At 59.1% G+C, this 15,395-nt stretch overlaps 2 protein-coding genes across 7 annotated transcripts in view; one reads left to right on the top strand and one right to left on the bottom strand.

Annotated features, from left to right (window-relative positions):
- The first annotated feature begins 209 nt into the window (after positions 1-209).
- On the top strand, positions 210-12,001 carry ST3GAL4 (ST3 beta-galactoside alpha-2,3-sialyltransferase 4). 3 transcript variants are annotated; one of them, XM_031599718.2, is made up of 13 exons: positions 210-303; positions 3,235-3,375; positions 5,063-5,138; positions 8,921-8,999; positions 9,742-9,811; positions 10,008-10,088; positions 10,174-10,271; positions 10,477-10,537; positions 10,752-10,847; positions 10,954-11,143; positions 11,261-11,404; positions 11,572-11,715; positions 11,784-12,001. In XM_031599718.2, exons 2-13 carry the CDS (start codon positions 3,341-3,343, stop codon positions 11,868-11,870), a joined length of 1,161 nt encoding a protein of 386 aa, XP_031455578.1. In that variant the 5' UTR covers positions 210-303; positions 3,235-3,340; the 3' UTR covers positions 11,871-12,001. The 3 variants fall into 3 exon arrangements, with proteins under 3 accessions (XP_031455578.1, XP_089979635.1, XP_089979636.1); XM_090123509.1 differs by lacking the exon at positions 3,235-3,375 and having other exon boundaries at positions 236-303; XM_090123510.1 differs by lacking the exons at positions 210-303; positions 3,235-3,375 and adding an exon at positions 3,422-3,926.
- Positions 12,002-12,469: 468 nt separating this feature from the next.
- The window catches only part of KIRREL3 (kirre like nephrin family adhesion molecule 3), a 237,949-nt gene continuing 235,023 nt past the window's right edge, over positions 12,470-15,395 (bottom strand). For all 4 annotated transcript variants that reach the window (XM_090123503.1, XM_090123504.1, XM_090123506.1 and 1 more), the window contains 2 exons: positions 14,263-14,349; positions 12,470-14,036 (listed from right to left, as the gene is read on the bottom strand). In XM_090123503.1, coding sequence (XP_089979629.1) covers positions 13,593-14,036; positions 14,263-14,349 — 531 coding nt within the window. In that variant the 3' untranslated portion in view covers positions 12,470-13,592. The remainder of the gene's footprint in view (positions 14,037-14,262; positions 14,350-15,395) is intronic.

Genomic DNA, 15,395 nt, shown 5'->3' with positions numbered 1-15,395 from the left:
CTCCCGGGGCCTCCGCGCCCCCCGCGCTGCTCTCGGGGTGGGGGGCCGCCCCGAAGGCGCCGCCCGATCCTCCCGCCGTCACCGCCGCCCTTGGGGAGCTACGGGACGCCCCCCATCATCGCACGGTGGGTCCAGGCCGCATCCCCGCCCCCGGCGGCCCCCCTCCGTGCCCCCGCCTCTTCGCTCCCTCCGCCCCATCGCTGTGTGCGCAGGCGTGCCCGCCCCGCCGCCGCCCCCCTCGCCCCGCTCAGCCCCGCTGCCCGGCCCTGCCCGCTCCGAGCCCGCACCCCCGGCCGCCCCATGGTGAGTGCGTGGGGGGGGAGCGGGGGTCCGCACTCGTGTGAACGCAGAACGCTGCGAAATGCTGAGCTTTGTCCCGTTGCTTTTGGAGCCGGGGGGGTTTGGGATGCGGTGCCGGAGGCCGCGATGCGGGGCGGTGCGGGGCAGAGCCGGAGCGTCGATGCGGTGCTTTTGCTTTCTGTGTATCTCTGTGTTGTGAATGGGAGCGCGGCCGGGCGCGACGGAACGCAAACTGTGTGCGCAGCGCTGAGCATCGCCGTGCGCGGGGAGCGGCCCCGCAAAGCAAAGCGCACGTCGGGCTGCGCTGTGTCTGCCGGGCGCTGCCGTGAGGATCCCCGGCACGGAGCGCATCGACACGCGGCTGGGAGGGACGGCGGCACTGCGGGGCCGGGCAGCGCTGCGCCGTTCTGGTTTCGTAGGGCGCGGCTTCGGGGTCCCAACGCCGGGCGCAGCTCCCGGTGCATCCGTGCGAATGGAGCCCAGAGCTGCCGCCCCGCTGGCTGTCAGTTGCGGCCGCGCAGCACAGCGGGGGTTGTCTGGGGACGGGGCCTTTTGCTCGGCATCCTCTGCGTGCGGAGCTCAACGCAGCGCCCTGGGGGAGCGGTGGGAATGGGGCCCTCCCCGCTGCGCGGGACCTGCAGCCCTTCCCGCTGGGACGCGAGGATGCTCGGTCCAAAGGAGAACATCGGCGGGCTTTCTGCTCGCTGAGCAGCGGTGTTTGGAGGGGTCTCATTGTTCTTAGCGGAGAACAAAGGGATTCTTCCCCTGGGGAGTTGTTTTGTTGCTGTATGGGTGCAGTGTTCGGTGGCCGAGGTCCGTGGGCAGTGAGATGAGGTGCAGAGCACCGGGCGTTTGGAGAACCGTGCTGGATTTGTGCTGCAGCTCAGAGCCACGGGACGGGGAGAGGTCCCAGCCCTGCTCGGCTCTTGGCAGCTCCAACGCTTTGAGGGCACGTCCGAGCTGCAGTGAGCTCCTGACGTTGCTACCAGCCATAGGATGGGAGCTGCTGGGCTCTTCCTAACGCCTGTACTTAATTATCTGCATCATTAAAGGCTGCTACTCCTCTAGCTCCAGGTGAAGGGTTAATAGCAGCACTCTGAGTCCCACAGGGATTCGGGTGATGAGGGATGGCAGTAGGAAGGAGGAAGGCTGCCAGGCTGGGGGTGTCCATCTGTGCCAGCAGTACTCACAGGTGTGTGGGGCAGGGATGGGATGGTGACCACAGCATCCATCTGTCGAATGGAAGTGCAGATTTAAGCCCTTTCCTAGCGATGGGATGACCACGGTGCCTTCTTTGGGTTTTGCCTTTGTGCCTTCTCCATCCATCACATGGAAGCACGCCTCTGCGATGACTTCAATGCCTTCGTTGGGTTTCCCATTGTGCCCTCCCTGTGCTTAGTGCTGGTGGCTCCTGGTCGTCCCCGTGGCACTGGGATGTGTCCCTGCACGTTGTTGTGGGAGCGGATCCACGCAGCCCTGGCTGTGTGACAACAGGAGGAAATGGTATTACTGGTTGCTTCACTCCTTGTTCTGCTCGGGTGCCCCTGGGCAAGCTGTGTTCCTGGGGCTTTTTCTAGGAAACCTACATTTTCTGGGAGAGGGGAAAAAAGACAAAAATAAAGGGCCGGATCCTGCTCATCCCTGCTGTTTCCAGCTGCCAACCCACGCGTGTGCTGTGGGTGGGATTGGAGGTTTGCTCCGAGGAAGTGAAGGGGAACTGGATGTGCGCGTGTGCTCCGTGCAGAGCGCGCCCCAGGGCTGCGCCCAGGTGGGACGGGCAGCTCTGCATCCCGCTGCTCTGTTCCGTTTGCTCCCTGCTGGTTCCCTGGAGGAGCCCCGGACTTGAGCTCACGCCGTTGGAATTCCCTGCCGCGCTGCTGGGAGAGGCTCTCACTGCGATCACTTCCAGATGCTGCTCCCACTCCTCCGGCTGCTCTTCCTGCAAAACGTCTCCGGTACCCCGGGCTGTGGGACCAAACCTACTCTGGGGAGCTCTTCATTTCCCCATCCTGCTGCTGAAGTGCATTTGGGGGTTTTGCTGGTGGAAAATGCTGCTCTTGGTCTTCTCCAAACCAAGGGTTTTCCAGAGGTGGTTAAGCTGCTAATCAAACAATCCTTAATTGTGGCCATTGTAAAGAGCTTATCCCCCTGGCTGCTGTTCAGCTCGCTGTTGCTTTGCGTTGTGCCCCTTCCTGGGTCTCCCTGCCCATTTCCTTTGGGTTGGGTGCTCAGCAGTGGTTGTAGGGTGTGGGATGCTGGGGACCCACAGCACCCGGTTCCTGCATGCGTGCCCTGTTTAGGCCTGGAGAGGTGGGTGATTATTTACCTTGCATTGGGTGTCCTCATACCTTTGCTGGGTGCCACAGCCCTTCGTGCTTGTGGGATTAGGAGTGCTCCCTCCCTGAAGAAGCAGAAAGGTTCATTTGATGACAGCAGCATTTGGTGCTGATGCCACGTGTGGCTCAGAGCTGATCTGGGGCTGATGTGGGGCAGTGCAGGCCGTTGGGTGATGCTGCACTGTTACAGCTCTGCACCCTACTGCAGCAATTTCCTGCTCCTCTTCCTGGCGATGACTTTTTGGATCTTGTGGCCAGGAAGTGGCCCCGCTGCTCTCCTGCTGAGTGGGCACTGAGTGCAGATCTGTGTGTATCCCTGTTCCATGGCTGTGCTCCCTCCTTTTGGGGGATAGCAACCAGGATGATGTGATGGCTGTGGTGCCGGGGGGATCTGCACGGGGATGGACTCCTCCGGATCTCTCTCTGTGCTCACTGCGCGGCGTGGGTGGACGGATGGATGTGGTGGGGTGGTCGATGTGAGGAGGGAGGGGGCTGTACCCAGACCAAGGGATGCTGGGGGGCTGACACTGCACGTGTCCCTTCTGGCTCTATTGTGGTTATGACTGTGATCATTATTTTGTTTTTTTTTCTACTGAAGAAAGCGACTCGATTCGCCATGAGGAGGGAGAGTGCCTTCCAGGAGCAGCCCGCCCTGATCGAGCCGGGGAGGAATGAGCGGTCAATGAATTAAAGATGGGTGGAAAATGAGCAAAGGGAAACGCAGCCATCAGCGGGACGGGTAGGGAACCCCAGCCCACAGTGCAGCGTGGGGATGGCAGCCTGCCCAGGGCAGAAGGGTTTGGGTTATCGGTGGAATCGCTGAGGGGTGTGGGCGAGATTGCTGGGTTTGATCCTTAAGGCTGTGCTGTGCTGCGCTCGGGAGGTTTGGGGTAATTTGGGTGGTGGGGGCAGGCAGGTTCCTGCACAGTGGGTTTGTAGATGTTGTGAAACTTGGAGGCGTAGGGAAGAGCAGATGATGTGCTGAAAGTGCAGATGGTGCAATGAAAGCTGCACTTCGCCTCTCTTGGAGAGGTTCCGGGGCTGCTCGGAGCCACCAGCCTGGGGTGGGATGGGGCATGCACTAGTAGGAAGGGACAAAACTGATGTTGGGAGACTGGGAAACATGCTGCTGGGGTTGGTGAGCGCTGATGGGCTGTTGGGACCCTGCAGCATCCTCTCAGGGTGGGGGGCTGCGGGGCATGGAACGTCCCCCCCAGTGCTGCACTGCATGAAGTGCTTTCCAGCAGCTCTCCAGAGGGACATTCTTCTTAACGAAGCTCACAGCTGGAGGTACAAAGCCTGTGCTCCAGCACCAGCTGCCTGCCCTGCAGCCCATCCTTGGGCGTCATGCAGTGCCTGGAGCACACGTGTGGGATGGTGCACTCATGGGGATGAGCTCCTGCAGGTAGCAGAGCTGGCCGTCATCTCTGCTGCCTGCTGAATGCATTGTGCTTTCCTGCAGTGGATGGGGCTGGAAGGAGCAGGGGAGGGTGTGGGGCCCCACGTGCACTGAGATGGGTGCAGAGAACAGTGCGCTCATCTCAGCAGTGGGTGGACTTTGGGTGCGGTGCTCAGACTCTGTCCCATGCACACAGGAGCTCAGGTGTGGGGGCACAGAATGTGCCCTGCAGAAGGTTTCTGTGCTGCTGGTGCTTCCCAGCTGTGAGCTGAGGTCCCCCCGCCACCTCCTGGCCGGGAGCAGCGCTTGGCTGCTTCAGTGCGGGGAGAGCGTGGGATGGGCTGTGGGGAAGAAAGGCCCTTTTGTTCGGGTGCCGTGGATGGGTTGTTTCGTCACTGCTGGAATTCTTTTTTTTTTTTCTTTTCTTTTTTTTTTCTTTCCCTTTTTCCCCTCCAAAATTTCATTTTGCCAAAACCAACTCAATTCCACGCAGCACTTCGGTTCTGATGGTTTCCAGCAGAACGCTCCGTGCTCGTGGCTTTTTCCCTGATGGGATGGAAACCTTTCCTGCCCCTTGGCCAGCAGCACCCACATGGGCTGATGCAGCTCCCGTTCCCTTTCCAGTCCCCATTCCACTCCAGGGCCACCCAAAATCCAGCCCACACTTGGGAACGCGATGCTGGCGCACACCTGACCCCAACGAAGGAGCCGTGCTGTGGCTGGGGTTGGCTCCTTACCCTTACCCCACCTGGCTTCTCGTTATCTGGGTAATTAAGGCTGATGCAGTGCAGCTGTGGGGAAGGCAGTTTCTCTGGAACAGGGCAGGCAGAAGGGGTGCTGGGGGTGCTGTTGTGCGTGGACATTTTCTCTGGGAGGAGTTGGATTTTTTTCTTCTCCAAACTGCGGGGAGGACGTGAGAGGCTGGGGAAAGCAAAGGGGGCACAGAGCTGCTGAGCACGTGGTGAGCGGTGCTGGGCCCCGAGGTCTTCCAGCCTGACACTGAGGCTCTCCCTTTTTCCTTCACCAGGGGAAGAGAGGATGGCCCCATAGCCCAGCAGCCCCCGGAGCTGCTGCCCCCTCTGCTCACACCACGTGGAAGGACTGTAAGTACCTTTGGGGGGCACCCGTGGGGTGATGCGGTGGGGTCAATGTGCTGCTGTGGGGCACCGTGGGAAGGGTCCCAGTGGGGTTACCTGACCCCAGGTACAGGTTTCAGGTCCCCAGGAACAGGTGGCACTTCTCCACTTTGCCACCTCTGGCTGCCCCCAGCCAGTGGCTCCCAGGGATGGATGCTGTGTGCAGCGGGGTGCTGTGTCAGCCCTGGTGTTGGGCTGGGTGTCACTGCTGGCCCTGCTGGGCACCCTGTCCCTGCGCTGGGTTGGTGGCTGCGTGCTTTGGTGGCTGATTTTTGGAGAGCTGCAGCCCCTCCTGGAGGGCTGTGTGCTGTTTAGGGAGAGGTCTTGGCACCTTTAGGAGCACTTTCAAGAGGGAAATCTTGTTTTTATAACCTGGGATGTGTCAGGGGTGGCCCGGGGGTGAGCTCTGGCAGAGCCCACATTGTTCCTTAGTCACAGGTAAATATTATGCTAAGGCTTCGCCTGCCCATAAAATTAAAACTGCTTTTTCCTATTGTAGACCTTTGGTCAGCTGTTCACAGGGCCATGATACCATGAGCCAAGGAAACACTGTATTTCTTTTTCAAGGTCAATTTTGCTTTAAACATTCTTTACAGCAGCTCTCATGGTGATGTTGAGCCACTCCATAAAGATGTTCATGTCTCCATCACAGCCTGGAAAATCCCCATGGGTGGGACAGGGAAGAGTGAGGGGCTGTTCCCCATTTGTTTTCTAGTTTCTTCCCCACTGCCCCCATAGCACAGTGCTCCCCCCATCACCTCTGTACCACCCCCTGGGTGATGGGATGGCGCTGCTCCCACCTGAGTGTGCCAAAAGCCACCCTGGAGCTGGGATGCATGCCTAACCCACATCTCCTTTTGGCAAACCACACAGTGTTCTGTGTGCATCCCTTATCCCCAGAGGAATGAGCATCTCCTCTAGGCAGGAGCTGCTGTGGGAATGCCAATGCCACCCAGCCTGCACCAGCAGCCTGCAGCGAGGGGTGCATGGGGTGGAGGCGGCTCTTGGACAGCTGCCTCTTGTTTGGAGCACTGCGAGGTGAGGTCTTGGCAGTGTGGGTGCTGCTGGAGAGGCTGGGCACACCATGGTGCTGTGCACTCAGCCAAGGCAACCAGCTGACGTCTGATGGATTCGTCCGGTAATTGTAGCCATAAATCCCACAGAGCTGTTTGATTTCATATCAGCACTGGAGCCTTCCCCTTTATCCTCACCCCATTACTCTCAGCGCCCCTGCGGGGGGCTGCGGGTGGCCCATTGTGCAGCACTGGGTTGGGGAGTGCCAGGATTGTGCCACCCATGTGCTCTGCCCACCTCCGTTAGGTTCTTCTGCTGAGCCTGTGGGGGTTGCTGAAGTGCCCATTTCTCACTGTGATCCCCTTCAAATCCACCTCTGCTGCAGTTCCCCAAAATCCCACGCGTGTGTGGGGTGAGCCATGGAGGTGCTCCCTGGCCAAGTGGTGCTGGGTTGGGTGGCAGTGGGAGGTGTTGTCTTGCTGCACCAGCCTTCTGTTCCCGAATTTTCGAGTTGGAAACACATGAAGATACTGTGTGCTCTGTGACCCCCTTGCTGGCACCAAAGGATGGGTACCCCTGGGGAAGGGTGCCCCAAAGTAGAGTGCAGGGGAGCAGAGCACCTTTTGCTTTGGACCTGCAGGGGTTTGTGTGCAGCAGGGCTGTGGCACTGCATTCTGCTCCTTGCAGACCTATGGCACTTTGCTGCGTTCTGTTTGATCTGGGTGTTTGTTGTGCAGCATTGGGGTGAGAAGCTTTGTGCCAAAGTTTCAGCCTGCGGCGAGGGCGATGCGTCGGCACAGCTTCTAAGCATGGTGATAACGCTCAGCCCTGGGGTGTTGTGGAGGTAATGCTGTGCAGACATCAAAGAAAAGGGGCTTTTTCTCATCTCTTTGAGGAGAAACCCTAAATCTCACCCGGGGATGCTATGGGAGCAGCGAGCATCCAGCATCCATGTGAGCTGGTTTGCGCACGCCATCCTGCTTTGGGATGCTGCTGTAGGTCGGGCACTGCCAGGCTGGGTTCGTTCCCAAACCCCTCCTTTGCGGCCTCCATGTGGGGTCGGGTGTGCTCTGCTTTGCTCCCCAAACTACTCTGTCTGCCTTGGGTTGGTTTTGCATAAAAGCTGGCTTGTGCCTACAAGCCTGGAGAGAAGGATCACAAAGAGGAGGGAAAAAAGAGAAGTATTTAAAAGAGCTGGAATGTAAAAGCAAACAGTGGGCTTACTTAGTGCTGCTGGAGCATTTCACCCTTGGGGAGGGGAGCACCACTTGTGCAGGGCTCTGCTGGCACAGTTGGTGCTGGGGCAGAAGCCAACAGGAGGGATTTTTGCTCAGCGTTGGCTCTGGGCTCCCAGGGAGCAGCTCTGTGGGGTGCACAGCAATGGGGCATCTATGGGTTTCCCATCCCTCCTCTAAATGTGTTTCCTTTTTGGGTGCCCACATCAGGTTTCAGGGCTCGTTACCCTTTGTTTGCTACCTGTGCTTTATGGAGGAGATAAGATTCAGCACCAGACAGGTGATCCTGCAATGAGCAAGCAACACCTTTTTCTATCCCTTATCAGCACTGTTAACGTGTTCTTAGTGCTCCACATCCTGTCTCAATTTGTGCTCATCTCTTACCTCCAACTGGTGATCAAGGAGGTGAGAGCCGGGCTCCAGTGGTCAGTCTTGCTTCTCCCCTCCATCATCTGTTTCCTGGAGAGACCCCAAAGCCCAGAGCAGACGCTGGCTGCCCCCTCATGCCGCGGCTGCTCTGTGCTGCCGTGGGCTGACAGCCTCCCCATGGGGACGTGCCATCCCTCGGGCGGTGGCTGTGGTGCAGCCCTGGGTGATGAATGGTGCAGTGCAAGCAGCTCCACACCCTGCTGGGAGATGTGCCAAGGGCAGGTTGTGCTCTGGGGTGGAAAAGTTGGGCTGGAGGTGCCCATCTACGTGGCACAGAGCTGGAGCCATCCTCGAAGGCAGTGAGCTTTCCTGTGGGTGATCCCCAAGTCTTCTCCCCATGGTGAGTTGATCCCCAGCCCCGCAGACCTCCGTAGGGATGCACTGCGCCACCGTTCACTGGCATTTGCATTGCAAAAGGATGAGTAACCAGGAACTGTGCAGCAAACCCATGCTTCCCTCCCTACCTGCTGCCTTTTCCGGGCAAGATGCTTCTGCATCTGCAAAGCCAAAGGGACACTCATCCCATCGAGGTGATTGCTGCCGTGAGCTGGGGATGTGCTCACAGCTCAACACATTCTGCTGGCACCAAGGGTCAGTGGTTGGAGCGCTCTGTGGTTTGCAGTTGCTCTCATCTCCTCGGGATCCCTTATTAATGGCTTTTATTATCTTGGTGGGGGGGGACTGGCTGTAGAAATGGGACATCTTGTTGAATGCAGGTCAGGGAGACTTGGGTTTAAATTGAAACAAACCTGCAGAGCTTGGTGGCACTGCTGGTTTGGAGGCAGATGGGTCCTGCTCCTTCTTGTGGGGTCTCTTGGGGAAAGCTTTTCCCTTGCTGGATTTGGGGATTGCGCCCGTGGGTTACATTGGATATTAGGAACAATTTCCTCTCAGGAAGGGTGATGCTGCAGTGCACAGCTGCCAGCAGGGAGGTCACCAATGCTGGGGGTATTTAGGAACTGGGGATGAGGCACTGAGAGACCTGGGCACGGTGGGGTGGGCTGGGGATCAGAGGGGTCTTTTCCAGCCTCAGTGATTCCCTGACCCATGCATCTCTCCCTCCCACCCCAGGTGAGCGGCAGTGGCTGCGATGAGAGCTCCGGCCCTCGGCTGATGCCCGCCCTGCTGATAAAGATGATCAATAAGTCCCGTGAGTCCTCACTGCACGCACTGCCAGCCCCTCTCCTGTGGGGGCCTTCGGGGCTGCTTGGTGGTCGCTCTGGTGGGGTTACAGCATTGGGGCCGGGGAAGAACCGGAGATGGGCGAGCATCGTGCCTGCATTTGCTGTTCCCCACCAAGCGGGTTTTCTTTTCTCTCCTTCCTCTACCCGCCCAGAGGGGGTTCAGCACCCCGTAGCATCCCCTCTCGGTGCTGCTCTGGGGCTGGGGGTCGGACCGGTCCTTCATCCCCTCTCTCTGCGCAGACCATGCAGGCAGCCGCGTCTCTCCTCCGCCCGGTCCCGTAACCCTGCGCACCGTTAGGGACGCGGTGCGGGACGCGGGGAGGGGATGGCGGTTGGAATTGAGATTGCGGCAGTCCTTTCCACCGCCTGCGATGTCCCCGAAGCCTCCGCGAGCGGCACCGCTTCCTCGGAGCGCCGCTCCTCTCCGGGGTGTGGGTGGGGATGGGATGTTCGGGGCGTGGGAGCGGAGCTGCTCTCCGATGCTGACACCCAGCGGCCACGCGGAGCGCTTCGCTCAGGGATGCTGGGGAGATCCGCGTGTGCGTGGGAAACCCTCCTGAAGGAGGGAAATCCTTTCGGGAGGGAAGGCTGTAGAGCAGTGTATGGATATCAGCGCTCTCCTTCCCCTGCGCCCCTTTCCCCCGAGGTTCCCACACCTCCGTTCCCTGCTTCCCTTCCCTGTGCTGAAGCACTTCTCTTGGCTCACAGGAGGGAAGATACTGGGAGTGCTGGCGCTATTTCTGGTGATGGTGTGGTACTCGATATACCGGGAGGACAGGTATGTGCATCCCTGGGGATGCGATTTGCAGGGTGAGGGCACAGCATGCTGCTGATCCCAACCCTGGCAGAGCACGGGCTGGATACCCCGCAGCTCCTGTGGTGTTTGCACAGCCAATGGGGGCGAGCAGCAAAAACAACTCCCTGCTTTTCCCGGGGGAAGGAATGGGCACCGCTTCTAATCTCTCCCCTTGCAGCTTTTATTTCCCTGTGCAAGAAAACAAGACCGTGTGTCCCATTGGGGAGGTGGAGAGGAAGGCAGCACAGCTCATAGGGAAGTGAGTAACGGGAGGGGGTCCCTGGGGCACCACGGCCAGGTCCCCATCCCTCAGCCTCACCCCCTCCCCTCCCTGTTCCTTGCAGCTACACGAGGGACCGCCCGCTCTTCCTGCAGCTGAAGGATTACTTCTGGGTGAGGACGCCGTCGCTCTACGAGCTGCCCTATGGCACCAAAGGCAGCGGTGAGCCACCGCCTCCCTGAGAACGGGGTGGGCGTCTGTCTGTCCATCCGTGGGTGTCTGCTTCCCTGTTTGTGGTCCCTACAAAAGCGGGGGCACATTTAATGGATCCCCAGGGGATCATGGGGTTTAGAGGCCACATGGAGATGGGTGGGCACTGATGTGCTGCTGGCGATGTTGTCACTTTCTCCTCGCTGTTGCTTTGCAGAGGATGTCCTCCTGCGCCTGCTGTCGGTCACCAGTTACTCGCTGCCTGAGAGCATCCAGAGGTAATGCAGCAGGAGTTACCCCTGGGGGTGAAACATTTGCATGTGAAGTTGTGCACAGGCATCACCAGAGACCTGGCCAGCTTGGCCACATGGGAGTAGGGGTGGTGCATGGGGAGCTTTGCACTGTGGTGAAGGCGGGGCTGAAACCCCTCTGAGGTTAAAGAGGTGATCGTTTCTGAGCACATCTGGCTCAGGTGCTGCTTTTCCCCCACAGCCTGAAGTGTCGGAGGTGTGTGGTGGTGGGCAATGGGCACCGACTCCGCAACAGCTCCATGGGGGACACCATCAACACCTACGACGTGGTGATCAGGTACAGCCCTGGGTGTCCCTGTGGGCCACCCATCCTTGCCCAGTGCCATCGGCAGGTTCCTGCCCGTGTCACTCATCACCCACTGAGCAAAATCCCTGTGTCCCAGGCTGAACAACGCGCCGGTGCACGGCTATGAGCAGGATGTGGGCTCCAAGACCACCATGCGGCTCTTCTACCCCGAGTCAGCCCACTTCGACCCCCAGGCAGAGAACAACCCCGACACGCTGCTGGTGCTGGTGCCCTTCAAGCCCATGGACTTCCAGTGGATGGAGGCCATCCTCAACGACAAGAAGAGGGCAAGTGTGGTTGGGAACCACTAGCCACAGGGTCAGCCCTGTCCTTAGTGGCTGCGCCTTCACCCCCAGCACTATGGGGGATTCATCTCTTAGCAGGAGGTCTCCATCCTCTTCCAGGTTCGTAAAGGGTTTTGGAAGCAGCCCCCATTGATCTGGGATGCCAATCCGGAGCAAGTGCGCATCCTCAACCCATACTACATGGAAGTAACTGCTGCTAAACTGCTCAGCCTCCCCATGAAGCAGCCACGGAAGGTCAAACAGGTAGTGGCATGGCTTTGTAACTGCTGAGCATCTCTGTGCCAAACCTGTTGTGTATTTGTGGGATTATTAATGGGTTTCAACCCAGCAGAAGGATACTGCTGGTCCTGTATCCTGTGGGAGGTTTGGGTTTTGGGATTCTCCCCATGGCTTCTCCATCTTTCCCCCAGAAACCAACCACAGGGCTGTTGGCCATCACCTTGGCTCTCCACTTCTGCGACCTGGTGCACATTGCAGGCTTTGGGTACCCTGACTCAGCCAACAAAAAGCAAACCATCCACTACTATGAGCAGATCACGCTCAAGTCCATGGCTGTAAGTGTCCCCCTGCTGTGCCTGTCCCCCGCCCCGGCTCTGTTTCACCCCTTCCTGCTGTCCCACAGGCCTCGGAGCACAACATCTCACATGAGGCAGTGGCCATCAAGCGCATGCTGGAGCTGGGGCTGGTCAAGAACCTCACCTACTTCTGAGTGCAATGGGGCTGCGCAGGGACACGTCCCCACCTCGGAGCCCGCGGTGGTCCTGGAGCAGCCGGTGTCACTGTGCCCATCACGATGCTGGTGGCAGTGTGGGGGCCACGCCGGCCTGCCGGCCCCGGGGGCGCAGGGAGCCCCTCAACGGGGACTTTTTGTATGGAAACACTGAAACTAGTGAGGACCTGGGAGGGATTCTGGGGAGGATGGAGGGAACCTCCCCCCAGCAGGTCTGGGGGGCATGGCAGGGTGCATTGGAGCCCCCCTCTTCCCTTGGATACTCTTGCATTTGGGATGAGGAGCCTGAGGAGGGGCTGATGAGAGGGAGGGGTCCTGGGGGAGTCCCATGTGGGTGGGAGGCTGAGTTGCAGCCCCCGCCCAGCTGGGCACCCCAAATATTTAATTCCTCCCTTCTCACCCCTTCTATTTTTAATTTTCTTTCTACATGTTGGCCCTGCCCCATGCCTTAGTGCTGGTGTGGGGGGCTCAGCCCTGCAGCACCCCTGGGTGGCCCACAGGGGGGTGTGGGGGTGACACGGCGGTGCAGATTAATTTAATTAATTTAAAAGATTATTTATCATGGGGCCTCCCTCCTCTGTGGCCTCGTGCAGGAGGGGCTCCCCCCCTCCCCACAGGTGCCTTTTGTCCCACCATGGGCGCCTTGCTCACATGGCATCCTGCATCCCCAGGATTTGGGGAAGGGGGGCCCTGGGACCCATGGACCTCGGGGTGTTGTGGGGGCTCCTGCTGGCACCCAATAAAGGTCCTGGTGCGACTGGGCTGGGTGTTCCGTGCTGGGGCTGGAGTGGGGGTGAGGGAGTGACTGAGACCCCACTCTTGCCCTGCTGTGCGACTGTGTCCCCTTGTCCTCAAGTGTCTCTGTGCCCTGTCCCAGTGTCCCTGTTCGTGTCCCCATGCACATGTCCATGTGTCCCTGTGAGTATGCTGTGTCTCTAAGTCCCCAAGCCTAGTGTCCCCCCCAGGTGTGTCCCTCTGCTCTGAGCCCCGACCCTATGACTCCAGGCACTGTCCTATAACCACATCACCATGTCCTCATGTTCCATGTTCCTGCCTCCATGTCCCTGTGTGTGTGTGTGTCCCCTTGTGCTCTGTGTCCCAGCACCCATGTCCCCTCCCTACCTGCTGGCTCCTTACCTGCTGTTTCCCCAGCAAGTTGTCCTGGCTCCTGCGTCACCAGCAGCATTGCCCTGGCTGTGGCCATCCCCGTTCCTCAGTTTCCCCATCCATCGGGCCTCCCCTGAGCCCACCTACCCCACGGCCCCACCACCAAGCTCCTGTTGGGGTCACCCAAAAGACGCTGCCATTGCAGTCTTCATGGCGGTGAGGCCAGCAGCCCAGGCATGCCACGAGAAACACCTCTTGTATTGCCCGCGATACAGCGCGGTGAGGCCCTTCCCGGGGCGCTCGGGGGGGTCCCCATCCCTGCTGGCGTGTTCCCCCCACCCCAAATCCCACATGACGGGACCCCCCAAAACGGACTCTATAATTATGGACACCGAACACCAAGAAGGAAGGAAGGGAGCTGGGTGGGGGCGAGTGGAGCGGTGGGGTGGGCATGGGGGTGGCGGCGTCCCCAGGCCCTGTGTCCTCAGTGGGGTTGTGCTCAGCCCCATCGCCCCACTCCTGGGTCCTGATTCCAGCACCACTGTCCCAGCGGAGGGTCCACAGCCCCATGGGGACCGCATCGTCCCCCGCGGTTCAAACGTGCGTCTGCATCCGCCTCTGCAGGGGCCGGCTGGGGTCCGAATTTTGGGACGAAGACTGGGAATGGTGGGAGGAGGAGGCGGAGGCTTTGCTGGCCTTGTCGAACTGCACGTAGCCGTCCTGCTTGCCGCTGCTGCTGATGCTGCTGTCGCACTGCGTGTCGAGGAAGGAGCTGCTGTCGCTCATGGAGCCGCGCTGGAACTCGCGCTCGCACAGCTCGATGGAGCTGCTGCCCATGCCCAGCACGAAGCGCTGGCTGTAGTCGTAGAGGCGGCTCTGCCCGCTCAGCGTGCTGTAGATGTTGGTGAAGGACATGCCTGTGGGCACGCGCTGCTTGCCGGCCGGCCGCAGGTCCGCAGGGCAGCCTGACAGTGAGATGGTGGGCGTGGAGTGGTGCTCCTTGAAGGTGTTGACGCTGTAGTAGCCGTTGGTGGGGTCCTGTGGGCGGGTGGGGGCTATTGATGGAGTCACCCCAAATCCCTCCCATCTCACCGGGGCGCCCCACGCTACCCAACCCGCACCCCAGCACCATGGGTTCCCCAAAGGGAGCAGACGGCAGTGCTGGTGGCACCCCTGCGTCCCACCCAGGGTGGCACAGAAGGCAGCAGCAGGGCAGGCAGCCTGGATTTGACGTAGGGGGGGGTGGCCGTGTCCCAGGGCTCACCTTTAGGTTTTGGAACTCCTTCTCCTCCTCCTTGAGCACCTCAAGCTGCTTCAGCACCGAGTCCTGCTGGAACTCACCCCGGTCCATCTGGGGCAGACAGAGGGCAGACATCAGCACCCTGAGTGCCAGCATTGGTCCCTCTGCTCCAGACCGGGGGGCTCAGCCACAGATGTGGCTGCAAAGCACTCTGATCCCTGTCCAGAGAAACCCCCACCTCTTTTTTCTTTATCTTTTCCCCCCTTTTTCTGCATTCTCATCCTTTCCTCCCAGTCTGAACTTGGCTGCTCAACTTTTCCAGAAAAGAAAAAAAAAAAAAAAAGAAAAAATCCCAGCTGGCTTTTGGCACAGACACAGTGCCGTAATTAACGTGAAAGCCTTGATTACTTTTTTTAATCCCCAACTTTGGCTCTTCTCAAAACATGTGAGTCCCGGAGGGTTCTGCTCTGTGCTGACATGGGCTGAGCTGCACCATGGATCCTGCACCTCTCCGCCTCATTACTTCCTCTTTTGAAGGCTGACCACCATCGGAGGCAAGGTATGCATTAATTACACGCTGCCTTTAATTACCCTTCCTCCAGAAAGGTGGGGCTGTACAGGCTGGCTAATTACCGGCCAATTTCTCTGCTGCCTTTTATCTCAGCTCACATTGATTGTGCAGCTCTGGCCACTGGATTCTGGGCACGGAGCCCCAGTGCTGTGCCCCAGAGGGCTCACTCTCCTGGTTTTATTTTTTTCCCTTTTTTAAAAAGGTAAGTGGTTGTGGAAATGTACCCTCCAGCACTTTCTCTTCATCTTCTGAAAGCCTTTGATGCAGCTATTAAATGCAATAAATTAAAGTACCTAAGTTTTGCTTGAAAGAAGGAATGCCCATGAGAGGCGCTGATGGAATGGGAGCAGCCCATCCAGAGCTGCTGTGCCTGCAGCACCTGGCCCACAGACAGCCCACAGGCTTTCCCAGGGAGAATCTGAGCCTGCCCACGTCTGGAGGTGCTGATGACCTGGCATGGGACAGTGGTGTGGCCCCAAAAGATGAGCCCGGTGGTGCCTTGTGATGGAATCATTAAATGGGCTGGGTTGAAAAGGACCACAATGATCTAGTTTCAATCCCTTCTGTGCCTCAGTTTCCCCTGCTG

Source organism: Phasianus colchicus, chromosome 23 (assembly GCF_987193195.1).
Source record: "Phasianus colchicus chromosome 23, bPhaCol1.hap1.1, whole genome shotgun sequence".
Taxonomy (NCBI): domain Eukaryota; kingdom Metazoa; phylum Chordata; class Aves; order Galliformes; family Phasianidae; genus Phasianus; species Phasianus colchicus.
The sequence above is the reverse complement of the archived record's forward strand: the minus strand, read 5'-3'. Positions and strand labels throughout refer to the sequence as shown.

Coding starts and splice junctions, on each gene's coding strand:
- ST3GAL4 (XM_090123510.1), top strand. CDS start 3,706: ATGGGGCATGCACTAGTAGGAAGGGACAAAACTGATGTTGGGAGACTG. Junction 3,927..5,062: donor AACGAAGCTCACAGCTGGAG/GTACAAAGCCTG, acceptor TTCCTTCACCAG/GGGAAGAGAGGATGGCCCCA. Junction 11,716..11,783: donor TCACGCTCAAGTCCATGGCT/GTAAGTGTCCCC, acceptor GCTGTCCCACAG/GCCTCGGAGCACAACATCTC.